General features: G+C 36.6%; 1 protein-coding gene across 1 annotated transcript in view; it reads left to right on the top strand.

Annotated features, from left to right (window-relative positions):
• WWOX (WW domain containing oxidoreductase) overlaps positions 1 to 25,826 on the top strand; it is a 490,626-nt gene that overhangs the window by 80,939 nt on the left and 383,861 nt on the right. The window contains exon 6 of the mRNA XM_048317080.1: positions 15,237 to 15,325. Coding sequence (XP_048173037.1) covers positions 15,237 to 15,325 — 89 coding nt within the window. The remainder of the gene's footprint in view (positions 1 to 15,236; positions 15,326 to 25,826) is intronic.

Raw genomic sequence — 25,826 nt, 5'->3', positions numbered from 1 at the left:
CTTTTTAATAGGAACACTGTGTGATTCATAGGTGGTGAATATTTCATGCACTTTGCATTTGCCTTTGTGCAGGAGGGTAAATGGAAAGCAAATCTGTGTGTACTTTAGACAGTAAAAAGGCATTACTTTGTTACATCATATAAACATGTAGATTTGATTCTCTCTTTACTCATGCTGTAAAAAGAAAGTTTTAAAGTGTTTAGCCATACCTGAAAATGTAAATGCCCGAGCCTAATGTAATGCTGAAGAAAAATTAAGACAAATGATACTGCATCCTTGCCACAAACTGCAGCTTGTACAAAATTCACTTTAGTTATTATACTGTGAATACGTGTGCTAAACCTCCTCTGTGTATGCACAATTTATGTTGAATGCAACATGAATCATTTTAATAGACCAAGAAAAAAGTCCCCAAAGTCAATTTTCAAATTATGAACCTTGGAACAGAATATAGCAACAATGAACAACAAATAGTTCAGATTTTATGCTGAACTACAAATGAACCATTAAAGGTACAGTATACTCATTCAGAAAAAACAGTTTCTCCTTATCATCACAGTGGCTAAAAAGCAGAACAAGAGTATTTCTTAAAGGTCAGTTCTAAATTTTTTTCTTTTTCTGTACCTTATTAAGAGGCACATTCATGAGAGCAGATGCCATGAAGATTTTAACATCTGTTGTGAGATTTGGATGATTCCGGTTATTCTGGTTAGATTCTGTCTCTGATCTGCCATGTAACCTTGAGAAAGACTGGTTTTAGTGCTTTAAAATTCAGGAATCCATTCAGATAGGCCTGGCTTCAGACAGGTCATTCCAATGGAAAACCTCTTCACTCCCTGATTTTAGCTGTTCTGTGTTACCAGAACACAGCAAAGGTGGTAGCAGAGGAGCACAGGTCTTTTAAAGGTTGGTAAGGAACTAAAATTCAACAGAAAGAAAGAAAGAAAGAGTATTTGAGTGTCATCTAAAGCTTAGAAGAGTTAAACAGCATATAAATGGTTGCTCATTGCCTCATCTACTTCATTGATGGCATTTTTCATTGCTGAGTACTTTAATTTATGAAATAATGATAGATTTAGTTGATTATATGGATGCTGTTGCTTTTTAAAAACAAAATCCAGTATTTTTGGAGCCTTTTCATTTCTTTTAACTTGTCTCTGTCCTCCTAAAATTGCCTACTTAATTAAAGTTTTATAAATATAAACCTCTGGTTATTTTCTTGGCATATGCTTTTGCATGGGCCTGAGAGAATTAGTGAGTCATGCCTCGAAATGCTCTGTGGAACCTTGTGCAATTCAGTGTTCTTTAACTGGTCAAATTTGCTGTTTAGATTGGAGAAGACAGAATAAAGTAAAAAGACTAAGAAATTGTGCTGAATGGTGTCATGGGAGGGGAGAAAATGGCTATTTTCAGTTAACTTTGTCAGGCATGTAGTTAAAAATAGAAACTGGCAGTGGTCATGGGCTTTTCAAGATAGAAGTACATGAGAAAAACAATCTAACTCCAAAGTTCACAGCCATTGGGTCATGGTCAGTTCTGAAAATGTTCTGTAAGGGATGTCATGGCTACAAAAACTGTACCTGAAAATGCTGCAAGAACTGTAGGATTCTGTAAACTAAACACAGTCTGTGGAGCACAGCATAGGAACCACGGGTTTCTTGTGAAAACCTGCACAGGTCTGACTGCTTTTAGCATTAGGTGGTATAAAACAATTTATAAAATCTATTATAGAAGTTTATAAAGTTGCTTCATTGAAATTTAACTTCTTTAGTTTCTAGAGAGAGAATTTGCCTTTGCATTTTGACTGAGTCTTTGTAAATCACTTTTTGATAATTGCATTATTTAAGATGCTATTTTAAACATCTCTGAAAACTGCTGTGAGTTTTTGGAAGTTAACATTTGCTCCAGAGCAAAAGGTAAAATCTGTTCTAGATTTCCTTGAAAAATTATTTTATTTATGTATTTCTTAAAAGTTGCAAGCCTACCGTTAGAAAAGTAAAAAAGAAAAAAACCAACCCACACCCGCAAGCCTTTATTTCTATTTAAGTATTTTATTTTTCAGTCTGGTAAGAGAGCCCAGCATGTTGCCATGGTGTGTTCATGGATCAAATTACATCTAAATGGAATTTGATATATTTTGGTAGGTCTGGGTTGCAGCTCCTTATATTTACACTACTGCAGGTTATTCCTGAACATTTATAGCTCTGCAAATGATGGTGTTTGTAAATGATCTCAAAACTTACTCTCTTTTTACTGTGTGTGCTGTCACTGCTTGGTCCTCACCTGCAGTTACTGAGACCCAAACCAAGGACATTATAGGGTGAGGCAGTTGCTCTGTTGGAGAACTAAAACCTGACTTTGAATTATTTCAGGGCTTTTAGTCAGGATTCTTTATGAAATAGATGTGACAAATTGTCTGCTTTTGATACACAAGTTTGGCAGAAACTTTGCCTCTTTCGTTTCTTAGAATTTTTAAAATTTATTAGCCCCTGTGAAAATATCAAGTGACTTTAAGCAGCCACCATAAATGAGAAACACATTCCTCAAAAGTTGATAATGTTTTCTCCTCCCCTTGGCCCTTTTGCGTATGTAATATTTCACCATACTTGAACCTGAAATCCAGAATATTGTCATCTATAAGCAAACCCTTTTTCTTATCACAGAGAAGATAATCCAGTATGCCATGGTCTTGCAGGTCAGAACATTATTACTAGAGTCAGAACAGAATTTTATGCAGGTGAAGAAAAAAATTTCCCATCTACTAATCCAGAAATCTCCAAACTCAACTAATTTTATGGTATCAAGGCAAAGAATATGTTTTGGTGTTTCTGTTTTGACTTCTTGCCTCCCATTCAGGTTACTGATTATATGTCAGCGACCCACAGGGGTCTAACCAAGGGAGCTACAATATCACATTGTGTGCTCTACTAAATTCCAGGAGGCAGCCTGAGCATCACAGAATGTGAAATTTATGCTGGTAAAGAGAGAGTATGGATCAGCAACCCATTGATTTTAGCCAAAAATCAAATCAGCAGTAAGATCAGAGAAGGAGCCCTGTGGTTTCATCTCGACTCTGATCCACTTCATCATTCTACTCCCCAGTGCATGAGAACCCCTCTGACTTCTGGAGAGATGAGGAAACAGATTCACTACAAAAAGCAATGACAAAACCAGTTGAAAATCCTTTATTTTCTTTTTCCTCTAGATTATGAGATGTAAAGCTTATGAAAATGATGTGTAGGTACGGAAAGATCTTATTTATATTCCACAAGAGTAACAGTTATTCCAATATAATGGCAGCCCCCCTTTATTCCTCAACAACATGCATTTTCTTCATTTTGTGATATATTATATGGCTTTTTGGTGTAGCTACACTTTTAGATCTTATTGAATAGAATTTATGTGTTGCCTTATGGAAAACTTGTTTCATAATTCATTAATTATTTACTATTACTTGACCTTACAGTACATGAAAAAACCTATCCCATAACTGTAATTTCAAGTCTCTCTAGTGTGAAATCAATCACATTCCACATCTTTTATATTATTTAAAATGTGAATGATGAAATTTTCCTGTGTATTTCTCCCAAGTTACCGAGAACTTTCAAACCTCAGTGTGTGGGAAATGTGCAGGCTGTCCCCTGCTGACCTGGGCCAAGTCCTGATTGCATTGCAAACTCTGCAAAACCATTTGCAGTGGATGAGCTGTCCCTTTTTGTCAGTGGAACTGGGGCTGGTAAAGACCAGAAGTGTTTTATGAAAATCTACTTCATAGGATTTCTGTTTGCTTTGTGTACAAGTCATATTTAGATAAGGACATAGCTTTTAACTTGTATTTCCTCCCTATCCCTCCAGCCCAAATTGTGCCAATGATGTTACTGAACAAGCTTGATGTGTGCAGTTTCCAGGGCTGGGGGGAACTCCTGGGCAGCTGGATAATGCCGAGTCCACTTCTGCTATTTGTGTACCCTGTACTGTGTGAGGAAGGTGGTGGGTGTTGTGTTTGTATTTACAGTTCAGGAGCAATTGGGGAATGTTGTGGGAAGCAGCCTGGTGCGCCCAAGAAAGTGATGCAAGTTCTGTTAGTGATACTGAGATACATTTTCTGATTTCTTTGACAGTAATTTCTGAAAACACATGAATAGATAAAAGGAGAAATCAGTAATGCACTTGAGATTTGGAGGTTACCTTTTTCCTGAAAATCTGCAAGAGAAGTATTATCAGAAACAAGAATTTTAAAAATATATTTTAAGCAGGAGATACATTTGTGGAACAAATTGCATTTGTACCTCAGCCTGCACGAGCACAGAAGAATAAGACTTTTGTCCTTGACAAAAAAATCTTGCCTCTTATTATTATTATTTCCTTCTCCTTTTGCCTGCATGTATGCCCATATTTTTTTGCTCTACGAGACAGTTTATCAACTAAATCTGCCTTTTCTCCATTTTTCTTTCAGTAGTTAGATGCCAAATGTTCTAAGTTCTAAAACATGTCCAGATTGCCAGATTGTATCTTATGCAAACCCTGCCTACTTTAGAAACATGTATATAATCATATTAAGCAAAAGCCATTCCAGCTATTCACGTATATGCTTTTATGAACCTCAGATGTAATTGACAGGATTTAATTTTGCTAAAGTAACAAAGGCTTTGTAAGTGTAGGCTTTCCTGATACCTGAGCATAGTTAGGAAAAAAATCAGAGTACATGTAATACTACACAAGGAAATAAAGTTAATTTTCTTGAAATATACAGTAGGGTATATAAATGGACTTCGGGAAAAAATAGTAGAATGAAAAGTCTAATGCTATTTTCCTAAGCCACATTTGCTAAATGCAGACTTTTGCAAGGTCAGCAGTTATACTGGAGTTGAGGAGAAATGGCTTCAGTGGCTTTAACTTTACCAGTGCCCTTGATGAGGTGCAGAGTTGTCAGTATTCTCGTAAAATTCCTCAGTGATGGCTTCTTCTGTTCTCTTTATTTCCTTAAGTGAACATCTGTCTAATTGTTCACCTCCATTGCTTTAGTGCTTTCCTCATGCTTTCTCTGTTTCCAGACAATAAACTTTATTTTCTTCATAAGAATTCAGTCTACGCAAGGGTATTAGGCAGCTTGTTTGCACCTTTTAATTTCTGGAAGTTTTCCAGAAGGGCTTTTTGCTGTAGTTCCAATGGGTTCATCAGTGAATCATGTAACATAATGCAGCATTGTGTTTGGGTTTTTATCCGTTACCTTCTGTTTATAAACATCTGCTTGGAAATTTTCTTTTTGAATTTTTTTTTAATATGTTTTACATTTTTGCATGTGGCATATGGGTAGGATATACAGTGCCTGCTATTTTTTCAGGTGTTCAGGTAGGTACAGCCAGTATTTACCTTAACATTTGGGAAAAGCCTAAACTACTTGCTTAAGCCACAAATTTTTAAGCTAGGGTATGTGCTGGTTATTTAGCTATGTAACAATACTTGTTAAATTAAAAACAATTTAATAATTGAGTGACTACATTAAAACTTGGCATTAACACTTATGGTTGCAGGATTGCAGAAGGTATCTAAAAAGTTTCTCTGTCCACTAGAGAGAGTATTACTCACAAACTTAGCATGCTGCTTCTCTCGTGTTCAGTTCTTTGTGTTCAGGATTTTTTCTTCCTTTACAAAGGGGAAAGGCAGTGGTGGTGGTTGGTTTTGTTTTGTTTGTTTTAGTTTGGTTTTTTTTAAATTACTTTTTCCCTCTTCCTCTTATCTGTAAAGCATTTGTATCAATCTCCCACACCTATTCTTCAGGCAAATATTTAAAGTTGGAAGTAGGTGGGTGCTGTGCTTTTCCTGCTGCTTTATTTGCTGTCATGGCACCACTTCCTTGTTTTTTATGTACAAATACCTGTGCAAATATAATTTTTAGGGCATATTCTTCATGCTTCTGACCATATTGTTCATACACAAGTTGTATTTAGGAAACAAGTGTTTTAGTATGTTTAATGATGAGAGACTGTCCACTCTCCCTTTATATTGCTGCATGAGAAAATTATTTTCTAGAGTACTTTTGTTATCTTGAGGTCAAAATTTTTTCAGAAAATGAATGTATATTTAGTAAATGAAAATTTCAAACATTTTCATGTTGACGGTACTTAAAAATAAGACACTTGATTGTGAACTTTCTTCACGGTTACACTAAAGCCATTTTAAACTTTCTTAATTATTAGAACAATGGGACGTGGCCTTCTGACCCTGCCTGTCTGAGGCCGCCCCATTGTGCATCTGTAAAATACATGGTCTGGACTTTGATCTCAGCTTTTCAGACAACCTTGGAATTACCTTACCTATTTAATGATGTCTTTGCTTTTATATCAGTGATTCCTGAGATGGGCCACATTTTCACACAAATTTAATTTCAGCCTTTGTGTTTATTTTGTTCATATTTTCTTTGTCACACCATATTTCTTTTGAAAGAAAGTAGAGAAAAGCTTCCTCCTTTTGTGACTACAGATCAGGTGGCAGAAGGGCAGGTTTCCATATTCTGGTACTGGTATTTTTCTGTGCATGCAGAAATACTTCATATTTTTGTTCAAGTCTATATTGTATATATTGAATGTATATTAAGAAGCTGATCCTGCCAACCCTTGTACAAGAGATCTTTACTAATGTGATTCATTCCTTTTATTTCACTTTCTAAAATTACATACATATCAATGTGACCATTTTCAATGCATCTCTTAGCTTGGGAATGTGAACAGCTGGGGAAACAAAAGAGTTTGTGTATGTGTTTATTTTTTTGAGGATACTCTTCTGTAAGTTATCAATGTTATATTGTTTAAATCTAGGAGATTGTAACCATGAACTGCCAATTAAAATGGCTTAAATAGCTAATTATTCAGTTCTTTAATTTCTTTGTCTCAAATATTTATTTTTACTTAAGTTGAAGCATCCTGAAATTACTAATGAGTACAGAAGTGATGACTTTCAACCATATTGATATTTTTATTTTCCTAATATTAAGAGTGGGGGGAAAGAACTGTACCTTACATCTCTTGGCAAGCTTTGACATCCTCCCAAATAGCTGCAATGCATGTGTAAACCTGCAGACGTCACTATTCTGCCAATTAATTGTGCTGCACGAGCCGTTCCATCGCACTCTGACCACACTGAAAATGTACACTGCTCCCATCTCGCAATTACAGCACTTGGTTTTCATTCTGAAACAATTTCACCAGATTTATTTTAATATTGTTCCTTCATTTTCAACGCTCCACCAAAGGAAAAGAGTATGTTTTCCTTTTTAACTTGTAGGAGCCGTGGCCTAAGAGTTGTCTCTAATTATTAGTTATTGTTGTTTCAATACAGATTTATGAACTACTTACTTTGTGTCATATAACGTACCATTTTTAAGCAACATTTTTCAATCTGAACACAGCTTCCAGGAGGGCAAGCTGCCCAGAACATCAGTGATCTCACAGTTATTACTTTGTGTCATATATAATCTTGTTTTTTCCTGCAACAAATAAATCTTTGGGCCTCCCTGCAAAAAACATTTGTGGTTACAGTATAATAAAAATAAACCGTTTGTCGTGACTGCAGCTGACATTTATCAGCCTATTTGTGGGTGCTCTTTCTCTCTCTGTATAATACGGAACATAATTTGTCACTTTGTAAATACATTCCAGCCTAAATCCCTGCCAGCATCTGTTAGTGTTTGAAGGATTAATGCACTGCACAGTGCATGTCTGCACTTTCAGGCAACAACGTAGCTTATGGTTATGGATCATGAGAGAACAGGGAAAAAGGGTTCATTTTGTATTTACTTAAACATTGTTGCCCTTTTGACCATCATGCTTTTCTCGTCTCGTTTGTCATCTGGAGTGGGGATGCTGCCTTCCCTTCCTTCTGTGACAACTGCATGTGAAATCCTGCTGTAAGTTTTGTACACCACTGTGTGTGGAACTGTACATATAAGATTACACCTCTTTAATTTTATGGATAATTAACAACTGTAATAATGTATTGCAGTAGAGATGTTTCTGGTTTAGTCCATTTAGAAATTCTCTTTTTTCCCCCAGCCTCTGCCATTTGCAACAAATCCATTACCCTGTTGCCTCCTACATTGCTTCCTTCTCAGCAACCCATAAACTGGGTTTATTTAATCTTAAAGACTTCAAATAGAGGGAGTTTTTAAAAGGAAAAAAGCCTGTAGCTTCTAAATTATCCTGATGCTGTTTGCCTTGTTGCTCTCTTTGAAAATGCATTCTGCTATCACTTCGAATCTTGCAGAATGAAAGGAATTGGAAGCATCTGAATAGGAGGCTCTCCACAGCTGAGATTCTGTTACACATTCCCAGGCTCCCTTGATCATTCTCTAAACAAGGAGATATGTTTATTAGAATAGTAAACCATACACATGATATAATATATTGCCAAGATTATTTGAGATTCCCCAAGATAAATTCAAATGAGCTTTACAGGAATGGGTGTTTGGAGATGGAAAGAAGTGATCTATATCCAGGGAAAGAAAAAAAAAAAATCCAGCTAGAAGTAGGCTCCCAAATAAATACCCACTGTTCATATGCATTAAGAGCTAAACAAATTCCTATTGCCAAAATCCACAGTAGATTTTTGTTTAAATACATGTAATTTCTTGTTATTGAAGCAAATGTGTCCTGTGTGCAATGGAACCATGTGCATCCAGGAAAAATCAGGGCATTTGGAGCCTACTAAATGAAGTATTCTGAAATGATAGTCCAGCAGTTTTTGTATGTTTTTGTTCTCTCTGGTTACTGAATAAATAATTTTTAAAATATCTTTAGGAGAATGACTTCTTTTGCTCTTTCTAAGCATGATTTAGGATTGCTGGGGCATAGTTTACTTCACTGAAGATATTAATTTCATAAAGAAATGCAGATGTTTTCCCTTTTTTCCTTTATAATTATCTTCAGAAGATATGAAAGGCTGAATTTACAGAGATACTGATCTAAGAGTTAACTAATGTAAAGATTATGAAATAACATTATTGCTTATTGTAGTGGTAAGTGGTATTTATTACAGAAGATTTATTAAAAAAGGATATTAAAATCTGAAAAATGAAGCAACCGCAAAGAAACGAATGAGTGTATTTCACATTTCTTTTTATGAGCAGACATGTGCTAATAGATAAAGTTCTAAAACTATTGGGAAATTTAAAATGGTGATTGCATGATAAGTCAAATATACAAGCTATACTTGGAGACTCGAGTCGCATTTTTGTATTTGGATTTTAAATTATAGGTAAATTAAGTATTTGGACAAAGGAAAAATACTACTGTGAATAATGATTTGTTTAAATGTGAGGACTAAATTCCAGGTTGGTGTATGGCATACTCAGAAACTCAACTCCTTCCTATCAGGCCATCTTTATCACTTTTCCACATCTCTCACCTTCAGATTTTCAGGCTCATGTGTTGCTTTTACATTTAATCTCCATCTAAGAGAGGATCCAGACTTCTCTGTTGCTTTTATAACCCAGCTGAGTCCAACATTAAATCTCCAGTTCAGGTGTTGTTCAAGGTAGTTCTGAGTGGGGACAATTGCAACTTCTAGACATTCATTTTCAGGACAATCCTACAACAGCTTGAGGGCTTCAGGTTTTTCTGAAGAGGCCTCTAAGTTGTAGATGATGCCAGAAAGAAAAACACTGTTCTCTGCCAAACATCCAGAATTGTTCTGGAGAAGGGATAGAGACAAAGACAACAATGGTACTAATAATTTATTCTTCATGATAAGATGTTGGTCCAGGGCTGATCAGGAATCCGAGTTTGCTGGCTCACACGGACCCATTTAATCTTCATCTGTGTGCTGTTCTCTTGACTTGGATGAAGGCAACCCCTGCAGGAATTCCATTTTTGTGAAGATCAGCAAGATCTAGTTACTTAAGCAGGAAGAACCAGGCTTTACAAATTAAGATTTTGGGAGAGGTCACACACAGCATCAGATTATGTTTGACAGGACTGAGCAAGAAGAATAATGGAAAAATATACAGTACTAAATTACCATCAAAATATGAGTAAAACAAACACATCAGGAAATAGTGAAACCAAGTATTACTAAATAAACTTTCTTTCTAATGAAAAAAAGGAAATCCTTTTCATCTCTGATTTTCATGAAGAATCAAGTTAGTCCCAGCTATTTCCTTGTACATCTCATAAATGGGTTACTAAAATGGTTAATATTAGGGAAATTGGTTTGTGTTGTCTTGTGTAAAGTTAGTGGAAATTTGAAAGTACTGCACAAATACTGCTGATATTCAGGGGGAGGAAAAATGAGTGTAAAAATGTTCCACCACAAGGTCTTCTAATGAACTTTATTGAGGCATACCAAAGGTAGCAGAACACATTATTAAAGCATCTACCACAGGTGCTGGATTGCTCTTAAAGCAGTGGGGTGCATCCATCCCCATCAGCTCCAAGGAGCTGCAGAGCGTTCAAAGCACACACCCAGGTGAAGCTGCCATTGCATAAATACAGTTTTGCATGAAGTACCAAATGTTTACTGCATTAGGGACAATTATACTTGCAGTCCTAATCCTGAGTGAAAGCCTTTTTCCCCATTAGGTACCCCCATAAATAGTGCATGGCACTGGCTATTGACTGTCATAAGCTATGTGTCAAATTGTCAGATGTGCTTCTAAAACATCCCCTGCTCCATCCTCAACATGGAAATATGAGTTTATTTGGGCATTGCTTGTCATATGCTGAGATTTGGTTATTTGTTTACCTATTTTCAGATAATTCCACAGATTTTTCATCAGCTTTGATGTAAAATTCTTTTTTTGCTGAAGATTTTCTTTCTCAGACAGCATATCAGAACTATCTGCATTCCAAGATGTTGTCATGAAGATTTTTCTGTATTAAATTAAACTGCTTTTTACCAATTGGTTGTACTTTCAGTTCCTCAAAGTCAGATATTCCTGTTGTTGTGCCAAATATTCAGTTTTGAGTTAAGGACTTTTAAATATTGAAGATGTACACACACTATTTTCTGAGAGTAAAATTATACAGTAAATTATGTAGTGTCCACTATGGTACATTTTAAGTAGGCCCTTACTTGTACTTACATAAGATACAGAGGCTACAGCATATTTATTAAGACTCTTCAACTCTGTATGAAACTGGAGCAGTCAGAAGTAATGGTGTCTGCTGAAAGATTCTTTATCATATGAATTTACTTTTAGTCATCTATTATTTATTTCAGCTATTTTATATGCCATTATAATAAATATTATGACAGAGAAAGCTTTTATGCTTCAACTTATTGTACTGCTCTTCACTTCCTTGCAATCCTTCAGGAAAATGTAGCTATGCTTTACCTATATTTAACGTAAATCATCACTTACATTTGAATGAAAAATTCACTATGAAAAAAGGCTCCTTCTTCGATACCAAGACACAAATGCACAATCATGTTTACTGCCAAACTACTCTACCATGCAGTGTTCATTTTTAAACAATTTTTAAGCTGTAAAGTGAATGCATTGCATATAGTGAAATAGCTGGCTTTCTGGGGGTTTTCACTTTCGTGTTACTTTCTGGCTCAATAAGCATTTTTCTAGCATGAGTGCAAAGTATAGCCAATTGCACTTAAGCATTTTTAATATTTTTGCTCCAATAGGGAGCAGCTTACATACCAAACTGAACAAGCTGTTTTCTGGGGTTATATAGAGTAATGCAACTTACCTGGAAATATTGATAAAAGGCTTTTAGAACTGGGCGTGAAACTTGAAATACAAGATAAGTTTTTTTCTTTGCACTTTTCAAAGTGTTATTGTGTTGGGTTTAGAAGATGACTTGTTCAGAACTGGGGATTGATCTGCCTTTGGCTGTTTCTTCAAAGGCACCACACTGATGCCTGGACATTGTTAGCCTTGAACTTCTCATTTGGCTTCATGAAATACAAATATCCCCATCCCAAACTCACCATCTTGATTGGTTCTGGCTGACCTTCATTTCACAGGGTTCAGCAGACAGCAGAAGTGTGTCCACCTCTTGTGTCTGTCCACCTTTGGCCACTTGAGAGCTGGTCTGGGTCTAGTCCTGAAAGTGGTTTTGGATGCAGGTGGGACACTTGTCCTGGGTATCTGCAGCAAGGACACCAGTTCATTTTGCACAGGCTTTCAATGGCACCACATAGTTATGATCCTGTGATTTAGAAAAGAACTCTTTAAATTATTCTACACTCATTTTATTATCTACTTTCTCCTTAAATGATGTAGTTGAAAATAAAGTCGTAGAGGGAACATTAATATCTTTTGTCAATTTAATTTTCAAAATTCTGGGGTTTCCTGCCTTAGTGTATTGATTTGACTATGGCAGTTTAAAGACTGTCTCCTGTATTTGGGAAAGTGGCAAGTCTCATTTAAGATTTCACAACATAAAATGAGGCATAATTCAGTACTGAAAACATGTGAAGTGAAATAGTGAGAGACATCAGCATAATACAATTATGACACATTAGATCAGGATTTGCAGCATACCATTAACAATCAGTTCTGACTGCAGAGAACAATTACAGTTAGATGCCTTTTAGCAAAAATGATTTTTGTTTTTATTTTTTATTAAAACCCCCTATGCTCTTGTATACATATCACAATATGTGACACCTAGGCTTCTAGGGAAAGAGGGAAAACATTATAACAGAGGTAATTCTGAGCTACTGTATGAAAACAAACATAAAACCTTCTACTTGTCATTTAATGGAGATATATTATTAAGAACATACCATGCAAATATATTGCCTTATGCATAGTTGTTTTTTTTTTTTAAGATACTGTGATATAGAAGTCACAGTGGGAAAATTTGGAATAAAAATAAGTTGATACTAAAGGTTTAGCATTTCACAGTCTCAAACTGTAGTAGGAATTGGTGCTCTACAGAACACCTCTGTGGGGTGAGAGGTTCTGGATTCTCAGTGGACAAGGGAGAGTCTGAAACAAAAAAGTTGGGGAACTTGCCTAAGCTCATGGTACATTAAATTGATTTCTTCCCCAGTTGTGCTTGGAGAAAACCCTCACACTTGGCTTCTTGAGTGCCTTCAGAAGCTGGGGTGGCAGGTTCTGAGTGCTTTGGATGTCACATGCTCCAACTTTTCCTGTGAGGAAAAGAGTAAATGGGTGTGTCTGTGCTCAGTGTGTGCCTTCTGTGCTTTTGAAGGAAATACAGGCTATAACCATCAGGGTTTTGAAAAGCAAAAGCAGGGAGAAAGTTGAAAAAATACTATGATTTTTAAATTTCTGATTTTTAGCTTTTCAATATATTAATCCCCAAATCCAGGCCAATCTAGTCTGCTTAACTTCTACTTCAGCAAGTATTTTGGGGGCTTCATTTTTTTTCTTTTGGACTTGAAGTACAGACATCTCTTTTCTGTTCTTGGAATCAGTAGCAGAAGCCTAATGTGTGACACCAGGAGGAAAAGCATTACCTGAGTGATACCATGTGGACTTGAATCCTTGTCCCCGAGAGAACACTAGCTGACAGCTTGTGGTCTAGTCTGTTGAACTACTTGATTATTATGTTTTTTGACCACCTTATGTGCCTGTATTTGTAGCATTCTTGTCCTTTTACCCTTGGGAGAGACAGGAGAATGTTTCAGCTGAGGAAAGCAGAGGCAAAGTAAACCCAACTATGCACACCACTTCTGTAGTAAGTAAACAGCTTTGAACTGCACAGCTGAAGAGAAATTGTTCTGGAGTTCTGTTGCATAATGCAAGGCAGCATCATCTTTCTCAAGTCTCTGACCATCAAAGAGAAGAAAATATTTACCCAGTGGGGCAAAATGAATTCCAGAATGATGTGCACCTTGTGAGGGTAAAAAAAATCTTTGTAGCAAAGTTTGGTTTCGCATTTTCTGACTCCATTAATTGATACTTCCTATGGAGACTGAACCTGTTGAAATTTTAGTTGTGTTTATTTTGCTGTCCTGATAAGTCTGGCTGGAATGGGACGAAAGGAATTTGAGTGATACTCTGTTTAAACCAAACCTGTAAGGTAGTTGTAGCAGGCACTAGAATGGGTACTAGCAAAACAGAAAACAGATGTAGGGAGGAAAGTGCCAGATGTAATGAAACAGAGAGATCAGATGGATCACTTGAGCTTGGGAGACAATGGGAGACTCTTCTGGCTTCCTTCTGTGCTGACTTGTGTGCTGCTTTCCTTTCATTCCTCCAGCAATGCTCATGGTATAACCTTGTAATCCCAGCTGGTCCCTGTTGCAACCACCAGCTACTTGGTTCTGTGATGACTTCAGTGAGGAAAACAGGCTTTTGGTTCATTTTGTTCTGAGATTTGGAGTTTCAAAATATCTGGAAACAGGGATCTTAAAGCTGAAAATATTGAGAAGGCTTGGTTTGCTGATGCCTAAGGTTAACTTAACCTTCAGGTTAACCTGTTGTTTTTTGGGATATTGTGTCCTCTTCTAGGTGAAAAGTTGGCTTTAGGTATATACAGAATTTCTTTTGAAGACACAGAATCATAGAATGGTTTGTGTTGGACCTTAAAACCCATTTCATTCTAACCCCCTATCCCCTAACACCTTCCACTATCCCAGGTTGCTCCAAGCCTTGTTCAGCCTGGCCTTGGACACTTCCAGGGATGGGGGGTCCACAGCCTTTCTGGGCATCCTGTGCCAGGGCGTCACCACCCTCACAGGGAAGTGCATTTGTGTTATACACTGGTAAAGTCTTATTGTATAAAAATATGGGTAGACTGATCTGTTATTTTCTGTAGTCATTTTATACTCTTTTTTGTATCACCTGCTATGAAAAATAGATTTTTTTGGATTAATATGGGCCAGAATCAAGTTAGCTGTTTTTTATAGAGTATTTACAGATTTTTTTTCCTATTGGTATGGTATGTAAAAAATAGCATGTATTGAGAATAGCACTTACTCTACCTTTTATTTCATGAGTTACCTAAGTTTCACCATCAAAATCAAAGCAAAAAGATACCTATTAACCTTAACACTGCCTTGAGTCGTTTCATTGCATTATATAAAGCTGTGCATTACCCAGTGTGTGTTTTTAGCAGAACCACCAACTCACAAATGCTACTTTTGGCACTAAATGTTGTGCTCATCCATCCCTTTTGATGATTTGTATTCACTTTGGGGTTATAATGTTAAACAAGGGAATCAGACGAGTTTCATAACACATTTACTGTAACATGATACTGTGAACTGAACTTGCTATTATTTATCTTCTTTTATATTTTCTCTTGTTCCAGCATAAAGCCAAGGTAGAAGCAATGACCTTAGACCTTGCTTCTCTTCAGAGTGTGCAGCACTTTGCTGAAGCATTCAAATCCAAGAATCTGTAAGTACTCAGAGAATTATATGTAATAATTTCTTGTTATTTTAATGTCTTTATCAGCTGAGCACAGTTGGCAGAATCACCATAGTTGGACGGATCACCAACTGCAGTTAGTGAATAATCTTTTCACAGGAATTTTTTTCAATGTAAATTAAAGATCATTTGTTTTCATACTAAAATAAAAAAAATACAGGTCTCTTATTATTTGATGTGTAGCCCCAGTTTTAAAGGGCATTTTTACCCTGTGGCTATTGAAAAAGACCAAAGGTGAATTGCATAAAACCAGCTCAGACAACTTTTAACAGTTTTGCAGTGGTTTGGGAGAGGTCAGGGATGAACAATTAGTGCATTGCTTGTCCAGTTTGTTTTCTAACCTTCTCTCTCTCCTTTTTGTTTTCAAACATTTTAAAAATATAGCCCTATGAGCCAGACAGCTCCATTTTCCAGACCTGTATGTGGAATAGTCCATTAAAAAAAGAAAAAAAAAAAAAGAAAAAAAAAAAAAAAAAAGGGGAGAGGTTGTAATAACGACATCACTTAACAACAGACAAATTTATATGGAGATAACCAGGTTAGATTCCAAGTGATTTGTTTAATTTAGCTCAAACAGAGCAATGAATCTCTGAATTGAAGAAATTATTTGAAAGCTTTTATGTTGCAACTCTTCACAATAAATTCCACACTTTGTGCTTTTATTCACAGTTTGACCCATTGATTGTTAGTATTCAAACTTAGCTTTTTTCCTGCAAATATTTCTGTAACTGATATGCATCTTACTGTTCTTCTCAAGAGAATATGACCTCTTAGACAACTTTGAAAATACATTGTCGTAGAGAAAATACATAACAAAGAGTGGTTTTTTTCACTTTTGAAACACTGCCAAAGCTAAATCTCACAAGGATAGACAGATGACATTTTAGTACTTATAGGTCTTTTAGATTCAAGGAATTGTCAAAACTGACTTCTAACAGAAGTTCCTTTACTGCCAAAATCCTTAGTATCAATATTTTCTTATCATGTCATCTTCATGTATTAAAATTTCTTGAAAGACAAATCCTTGCAGTATTGCTGCTTTAGTACTAACTTGGTTTTGTAGTGTGAGAGCAGTGTGTGTTTTAATTTAGAATCTTGATGCTTTTAATATGCTACATTTCTTTAAATGTATGGTGCAGTGCAAAGTCAAAACCACCCTTCTTCCAAATGCAGCTCTTAACCTGATTTGTGTGTCGTAGATCATACCATGGTTGTCCTAGCTAGTCCATTAGGTATGGGTGTTTGTAAATCCTTGGAAGTGAACATGCTTAAATCAATTTTTGCTGGAGAACTTAGGAAATGAGAAGATCTAGAATCAGTGAAACCTGTTTTGTTTTTGTTGGCATAGCATTTTACCAGTGTAGCTCTGTTCAGCTGGATTGTCAGTGATGGACAGGTTTTACTAATGTTTCACCCTCATTTTATTTGGAAAGACATTTAGTAATAGACAGCATCTAAAGCCTCTGCCTTGCCTTCAGGCCTTTCTGTCTTAAATAAGTGCTCAGATGTGCCTGTGTCTGGCAGAACTAGTCCAAGCATGATGTGAAAGTCTATGTTCTGTATCTGTTGTGAGACTTGTGGGGTTTTGACTAAAATGAATTTCCAGTTATATTTTGTTTAAAGTCTGGGGCTGGATGAAAACCAGACCCTACACACTGCCTGTAGCAGTGGATCTTTTATCTGATGCAGATACCAAAGAGCTACCTTACAATCATCTGCACTGGCAGCAGGATGGACTGGAAGACCTATCTATTTTTTTGTGATTTAACTATGTCTGGATAAGGTTGGTAAAGCAATTATGTGGCAGAGGCATCTTATTGCTGCAGTGGTGGGCCGATGTGTTTTCCAGCTCTAATGAACACTAATGACCTTCGTCTCCTTGTTCGTTTGTTTTGCCACAGTGTCCAGAGGCTTTTGTCATGTTGGGGATTCCTTTGCACCAGTGGCTTTATGAGCAATTGGAATCTTACAGGCTCCAATGACAGACTGAGCCTTGTTCTTTATGCTTGGGCCAATCTTGTCAGTTGACAGCCAAACTTTCTGAAAAGGGGTCGATATCCCTGTGGGAGAAGCACATTGTGATGGATTCCCCCCCTTTCCCATGAGGGACCTGTCACTCTTAAGGAAATACCTTAAGAGAATTTTCTTTCTCTTATGAGTGTCTCAACAATAAAGTAGTAGGAAAAGCAAATAATGTGTTTGTTTTTGTTTCTGTTTTTTTCCAAACGAAACCATAATTTGAGCTCTGAGTTGTATGGACCTTGGTTTCTGGGAAAAACTACAGTACTTCTAAAATGCCAAGGAGAAATTTTGTATGAGTGCACACATTTTAATAAAGACCTGTATTTTATTTCTCACAGCACTTAATGTGAAGAGGCCTTTAGTATTCAGTGGTGAACATCTTAAGCTTCTCTGTGCAAGTAGTGATACTCTCTGTTTAGTTTCTCCAGGCCACTGCTGGTTTCTGGGACACTGGTATTTTCCAGAAGCTGTTGGTCTTGGTGACACATGACCTAATAACTGAAAATTTATGAAATAGGTAATAGATAGGTATGCCTTCTGAAATTCTGCTTTTCTGGCACACTTTGTGGCTCTAGGTGCTATTTTTTGTCAGCAGATGTAAGGATGTACTCATAGTCACATCACAACCTGGGACCCTGTTCTTCCCTGGTTGATAGCAATTGGAAAATAGTCTTGAAGAACAGATCTCCTCCTGGATGAGAAAACTAAAATGGAACAACTCCAGAAAAAGGATCCCTAAATTGCATTAAAACCTCTTGCAGCTGGGGAAGCTGGGGGTGCTTGTATTGCAGAGAGCAGAGAGGAAATTGCTGAAATTGTGAACTCCTGCCTTAATCAAATAAGTTGTAGAGAAAAAAAACCTTCTTGAATGTGCTTGGGAATCTGAGAGATTGTGGAACCTATGTGAAGAATGAAGAAATGTCATCCTCTGCTCAGCAGGAATTTAACGGGGCTGGTTGCACACAGGAAACAAATGATTCAACAGAGGGAGCCTTGAGAAAAACGTAAATAATAAACGGGAGGAAAGAGTTACTCTGAAAAGAAATATTTAATAGGAATTGGAATAGTAATTTAAAGCTAAGAAGTCCTCCTTGAAAGTAAAAGTCAGATGATTCATCTATAAGTTATCATACTTCTGAGGTTTGGTAGAAATCTTTTATTCCTGTTAGGATTTGTTAGGTGTTGCAGACTTGTCTACAGATAAAATCTGAGCTCTGAATATATAAACACTGGTAAATGATGCCATATTCCTATAAATATATTCTAGAAAATCTTTCATCCTCACAGAAAAAAAAGATTTTTTTTTTTGTTTGCATTATCTATACTCTTGAGTTGATACAGCTGTTTCTCTTTCTGAGACTTTTTTATCCATGCAGTTTCAAATAAAGCTTTGGGCAGAAGGGTTTTGCAGATTATTTTAGATCCTGCAGTTCTTTGATTGCAGGACTCAAACTTTCTCTAGGAGCAGGACAGTGCCTTCCAGTTTTTTTTTTGTTCTCACAGTTAGGAGGATTCTGTGGGCAAAATAAGCTAAAAACCTAAGTTAGTTGGATCTCCCAAAGTCAACTTTGGGAGAAGACAGAACAAAATTGCTGTTTAATGTTTGATTTACCTCTTATCCTGTTGTAGCACAGCCTGAACACAGTGTGGCTAACACATAAAATGGATGACCAATAAAAAATTTGGCTCAAGGATTCCTAGCACAAATTTTTTCTGAGAAAGTCAGCTGTCTTTTAGTATTTAGTATTTCTGGCTTGTTTTCTGCAGATACGTTCCCCACTGGATATTTCCACTAGGAGTGAATGAACTCCATCTTCCTTCCTGGTGAAGGCAGTGCTAGGGTTAGAATGAAAATGGGAAAAGAGTTCTCAGTGCACCTAAATGGCTGGATTTGTTCAAGTTGCTTCTTTTATATGTATCAAGTCTTTCCCCTCTGCTGGTTTCCAGCTCAGGCAGTTCATTGAATGTTTCTGTTATGGAAAGTCAAATACATGATCTGTTTATAATAATGTTCTGGGCTAAGATGGATTTGGCATGAGCTGATTTTTGTGCAGCTGGCAGAGGCAGACCAACCAATCTTTCATATTAGTGTTTTGGAACTAAGAAACACAGAATTGAATCTGCTATTCATTGAGTGGGCACAATGTGAGGAATTATGGTTGGTATTAATCCCCCTTATAGACAAAATGACAGTCCTCCTGTGATTGTATGGAACACAGCATTGAAATCTAGTCAGGGTGAGCGTTGGATAGTTCAGGGTCTGTAGAATTGGTGTTTGTGTAGGAGTGTAGACTTGTGGATGTGGAACTTTGGTATCTATTTCTCAGTTTGATCATCACACACTTGACTGAAACCTGCATGCTTTCACTGGGGGACAGCACTGATGTTTCAGTTCTAAAACTTCCAATATAGGACCTGTTGTTGATATTTACAGCCGTGGTGTCATGGAATTTGCCTGGTCCTCATCATAAGAACACCTCCATGATCAAAACAGTCAGCAGGCAGGAGTGAGCAATAAAGTTAGAGATGAAATTTAATGTGCATTTTTAGTTTTCAGTGATGCATGGTGCCACTTGGTTTGAATTAAAGTTATCTTCTGCCAAACAGTATGACTTTAATTTAATGTTCTCAATGTTCGAGGAAAAAACCCTGAAATCATCCTGAAAAAACTTGAATTACTTTAAAGATATGAAATAATGTTTGCCAATAGCTACTGCTTAGAATTTTCTGAATTGGTAGGAGCAATTCACAATTAGGCAGGACTTCCAGATGTAGATCTTCACTTCAGTTACATTTCTATACTTTAAAACAGGAATTTTTTTTGGTGGTAAGAATTGGCAAATGCTAACAGTTTATTCACTAATGATGTGTGTAGAAATATGGAAAAGACAGCAGTTATGAATTATGGTTCTCCATTTGGAAGTTTAGTCTCTTCTTATTTTCCTAACCAGACTCAAAATGGAGCAGACCAGGTTTTCAGCTGGCCTCCTTAGCTGAGGCCCCAAGCTCTGTAACTGCATTCATTTTTCATGCTGCAAGCAGAAGTGTGCTGAAACCTTGCAGGTGCAATTAAGATTTTGGAGCCTGATGAAAAGTCAATCCAGAATATGTTTTTTCTGCATTTTCATATATTATAACTGATATATTGCAGGTGTGTTATTTTTAATTCCAATTGAACGACAATTAAATCATAGATACTGTGTGATAAATTATAGGCATACCAGAGAATACATATGTAAAAATGGTATCTGCTTAGCAAGTTGTTACAAATGTAACTTAAAGGATCTGGAAAAAATGAATATATGATTCAGAAAAATTATCAGTGATGCCATTATGCCAATATGTTTAATGGTTCTGTAGTTGATGTATCTCTATCATGATTGTTGCCACTTCTTATTGGCTTTCCAAAACTGAACATATTTTAAAGTACTGTACAATTCTGTTAACTCTTTGCCATTTACAGAATTACTTTTTGTGAATTAAAACTAGTGACAGTTGAGATTTTACATTTGTCTTCTCAACTTAGAGTACAGGTGGCATCCTGGCAGTGCTACTGAGGCACAAACTTCTGGACAACATTGTTCATTTTGAGCTATCAAAAAATACCCACATTGAATTAAGTTCTGAAACATGTATAGTTCAGAAGTTACTGTTGCAGACAGCACATATCTTAAATTTAAATAAGATCAAAGGCTGACTACGTTTGAAACGTACATAAAAATATTAGGGTAAAACTTCTTCTTTTTCTCTTTGTGGTGATGCTGTGCCTTATTAAAGCCTAGGGATTGGTTTTCTGCATAAATAGTTTTTCTTTTTCTTCTTTCTTCTGTTTTTAAGCTCTCGTACACAATTACCCTTTGTGGTAGCATGTGTCAAGTCATGTGGATCCAAAAACTATTTCCAGTATTTTATAAATTAAAAATTAAAAATCTCAGAAGTTTAAGCCCTTCCCCCTTTTCCTGGAGGCAGAGATCCCGATGTTTTCATCAGATCACCTTTCCTTTCATCTGCTCTATCGTGGAAATATCTCCTGCCTCAGAATATTTTTAGGTTTTTGTAAAGTAAAATCCATATTACTTCACCATAACTTTACATACAGTTACATCTACAAAATTTGAAGTGTTTTTAAACATTACTAACAGGAAGATTTTGTTAGGTGTTTGTTACGTAGTCTTATGACTATAACTCTGCTGTCCAAAATTTACAAACCTGACACTTTGGACACTTTGCACTCACTTCACTCTACTCTAATGACGAAACCTTGATAACCCTCCAGGGACTTCCTGCTCAGCACCCTGGTTGTTCTGGTGCCCATTTGCAGCCACATGTCTGTGCCTAAATCTAGGCTGAGTCTAAGATGGCTTGGGGCTCTGCCTTCCTAAAAAATTGCCACAAGATGCAGCAGCTGTGAAAGCTCTTTTGAGCATCTAAATAAGTAAAATATGTATGATTAATATAATTGATTAAAACATATTTTTATATTTTTGAGCATTATGGCTTAATGAGTTTTGAGAAGCTCTGTGTACTTAATTGATGTTGCCTTCTAAAATTTTTGAATTATAAGGCAGAAGTAACTATTTAATTACATATACATTAAAATATATTTAGCCTATTCAGTTAAATGCTTTCTAGGGGAGATAATTAAAACACAGAAGGCAGAGTCTTCTGGCACCTGGGTAGGGAAGCCTTGCTGCTGGCCTGAGACTGGCCCATGTGTCTTCATCTTAGAATCCAGAAATTTGTGTAATAGACTGAAAAGGTTGTATTTCTTTATTAGCTGTTCCCCCAAATCCCAGAGGATGTCAAAGTACATTAATTTCCATCATGACATGGAATCTTTCAGATCTGAATGGCAGCACACAGCTGCTATAGGGGCTTTCTGAATTCTGTTACAGCTCTATAATCTCTGAGCGAAACAGAGGAAAAAGTCATTGGCAAGTGAAAAGCTCAAAATCCATGAGGTGTTTTATTCTTTGAATGATCAACCATGGTCCCAAAAACATTTTCCAAGGGTTTAGCTGTTTTCAATTGAAAATATCACAAATATGTAATAAAAGTAGTAATTGCCTTTTTTTTTTGGGAGTTGTAGCTTTCTTTTTCTAACAAGTCCTTATTGTGTGCAAATGAAATTTGTATTTTTAGAAGTACATGCAGAAACAACAAATCATTCCATGGTTATTGCAAAAATGAATGTTTCTTTAGGTCTGGCTTATGGTTGTTTGTAACTGCGTGTGTATATGTGCAAATAATCATTTGCTGCCTGAGTTTGAAAAAGATGCACCACTTTGAGGTAGCAAGTGGGCTGCTGAATGAAAATTACCAGATTCTGGATATTTTCATTGCTGCTCTCTCTTATTAATTTCTCAAAGTGCAGAATGATGTGGGGTTATTTTAGTTGTTGTCCTCTCTCTGTATATATAAGAAAAAACAATAAAGGGAAAACCATGACTAATGGATGTTTTCTGTTTAGTTCTAAATCAGTTGAGACCTCTGTTCCCTCTCCAAACATTTATGAAATTGTACACTGAAGATTTGAGAGAGGTAATGAATAATGATTGAGGGGTGGTTGACCTATATGGCAGTATGCAGATGATGTATTAGGAAGGCATAGGAGCAGCTGCTCATGATAATTCCCATGTATGTGTTATGAAGGAAGAATCAGAACAGTTTCAGTCCACTGCCATTAATCTCTTAGAAGTGGGGCAAAAGTATTTGCTGATCAACAGTGTCAAATCCTGCAAAGAAATCCAGTAGGATGAATTGCAGAGAATTTTCCTTGCTTCTAGCAGGAGATCATCCATCAGGGCTCTAAGTCCTGTGGTAGTGGCTTGCCTTAAATGAAGCCTGTCTGACAAGGATCCACATTTCTGTCAGCTGGCAGTGGGCAATAAGGGTATTTTTGCTGACCTTTCAGCCCATATTTTTAGAAAAAGGGAAGTTAGACATTAAGTATTTGTTTGCAAAATTCATTGAGTTAAGCAGTGCTTTTTTTTTTTTTTTACACTGTACAAGTAAATATTTAAATATTTTTGTGTCAGTATTAGATTATACATGGTTCTGAGTTTTCCTGCTTCTGCCTGAACCCTGACTTAGTGATTTTCTTGTTGCTTAGTTTCCTGTCAGTACTGCTTGTAAAACTGAGGGGGATTTCTGGAGATGGTTGTTTAATTCACCCGTTTTCTGGAGAGCCATAAGCTTATCTTGCCTGTTGGATATTCCCTTTGTGTATATAGGCATTCCCTCATGGAAAGAAGTACAACTTTCTAACTTTCAGAGAAAGCAACATGGGTGTTCAGGATTATGGGGTGGAAAAGTTTGGTGGGCTGTGACTTTGCTTCTTTGTGGAAGAGAAGTCACAGCTCTGCCTTCTTTACTGGCCGTGACAGAGGTCTACAGTTGCTTATGGGACTTTGGGGATATGGTGAGGCCTTTTCTGTTGAATTTCTGTGTAATTCCAAACAGTGTGAACTTTTCAAATCGCTTGAGAAGTGCCCCAGATGGTGTGACATTCTGCTTCATGGGAAGATTTGAAAGTATTCCCTTTGCATACTCTCTGGTTAACTATTTCATTACGTTTGAAATGGGAGAACACCAAAGCCAAGAACTCTGTTGACATTTTGGTGGTGTTTGTTTAACCTCCTAGTGCACAGGCTACATTTGTTGAAAAATATTATTCTTACCTTTGCAAATCATCAGTAATTAATTCCCTTGGAAATATCTACTGCTGCACACAGCCAGCTTGGGAGGCTGCTGACAGATCGTAGTTTTACATCAGGTGCTAACAAATTGATTATTAAATTTCATAACTAACTGATTTATAACAACAATTTAATTTCTGTATCTCTCTAATGTATTCACTTACTGTATTTTCAAATAGTTCAGAGGAGTTGGATTGCTCAGTTTTTTCTAATGGTGAATTGTGCAGAGCATGTGAGATCTGAATGACTTCCCCAGTGCAAAGGTTAGTAAAGTATCACAGGCTTGTGAAGTGCACAGAATATCAGCTGCATTTCAGCTCAGATATTCACATTTGAGACTGTCCTGGCTAATTCTACATGCTTTTTAACTTTCACTAAATTGTAGCTACACTTAGCAGCACGGTGAGGGTTTTCTGGGATTGCTGTGTACCTTGCAGTTGGAGCAGTGAGTTCCTGAGTCTCAGTCAGGCTGTGAAGGATTAGAAGCAGTGACTGCCTGTTATAATGGAGCAGATCACACTCAGTCCCAGTGCCCACCTAAAAGGTACTGGAAGCCCACGTTAGGTCCCTTGGTGGGGTGTAAGTCACTGCCTGAAGACATTTTAAGGAGACATAGAGGCAAATTTTCATAACACTCTGCAGGGTCTTTGCTGTAGTGTTTCCAAAAATATCTAATGGGCATCATGGTTAGAGGGAACACTTGGTCATGTTGATACCAGGAGTAAACACTATGGAGAATTTGCTTTGCTGCTGATATCCTTTGTTGGCCTGAGCTGTGCCTTTGATGTAGAATTACAAACTATTTTAAACCGAGGGGGGATTTTTTTTTCCTTGGGCTCAGGAGGAAGCCTCATGCAGATTGCAGCAATGTTTTTAATGAACTTGTGAAATCAAGGTCATAGTTCTGCTATCACTTGAAAATACTCCTGTCATAAAGCAAAGCTGCAGTGCCAGATGTGTGGTGTGAATTGTCACGTATCTTAAAAATTTTGTCCCTGCATAATGATACGTTCAGTGACACAGAGCTCTGCACCATTGAGATTAGAATCTGTCATCTGTGGCTGAAATTCATAACTGCACGGTGGCTGTTACCCAGGTAATCTCACTCATTTCCTGGTGTGCAAATGGCCAGGTCACAAAAACTTAGATGACGATTTTCAGTAATTGGACCTTTGTTAGCAGTCTGACGAGAGACACCGATAGCTTAATGGACGTGGATCCAAATCCGAGAGGTGGCTTTTTTCTGAGCTGAAATGAAGCAAAACATCAGTATCTATTCATGAAACCCTTTAGGTTTCTTTTCTGTGGAGTTATCTAGGAAAAAAATCCTTTTTTATTTAGCATTTGAAACCCCTAGTACTAATTAAAAATAAAGGAATTCTAAAAGGGAATCTGATTCTAGCTTTTCAGTGTGATAATTGTTCAAGATGTTTCTGTTTTTATTTTGGTATTTCTTCACAGATTGTTTTCTAATAGAATATTACAAAAAATGTTAATTTTACAGTCTCTTAAATTTGAATTACTTTTACATTGGAAAAATGAGAAATATGCTTTGAAAAATACAAATCTCATAAAATGGACTGAAGCATAATTTTATTTCTTTTATAAAATCCAGTTAAATGGCCTAACAATTAAAAAATGACTAAATTTCATGGTGTTATAATTCTAGAATCTTCTTTTTAATTAATTGAGCTGACAGATTTAGGTATAGAGTGTGTATTTCCCCTTAGGTAGTTATTGTGTAATTACTA

The sequence above is a fragment of the Corvus hawaiiensis genome, chromosome 12 (genome assembly GCF_020740725.1).
Source record: "Corvus hawaiiensis isolate bCorHaw1 chromosome 12, bCorHaw1.pri.cur, whole genome shotgun sequence".
NCBI lineage: Eukaryota > Metazoa > Chordata > Aves > Passeriformes > Corvidae > Corvus > Corvus hawaiiensis.
This window is presented reverse-complemented; position numbering and strand designations above follow the sequence as displayed.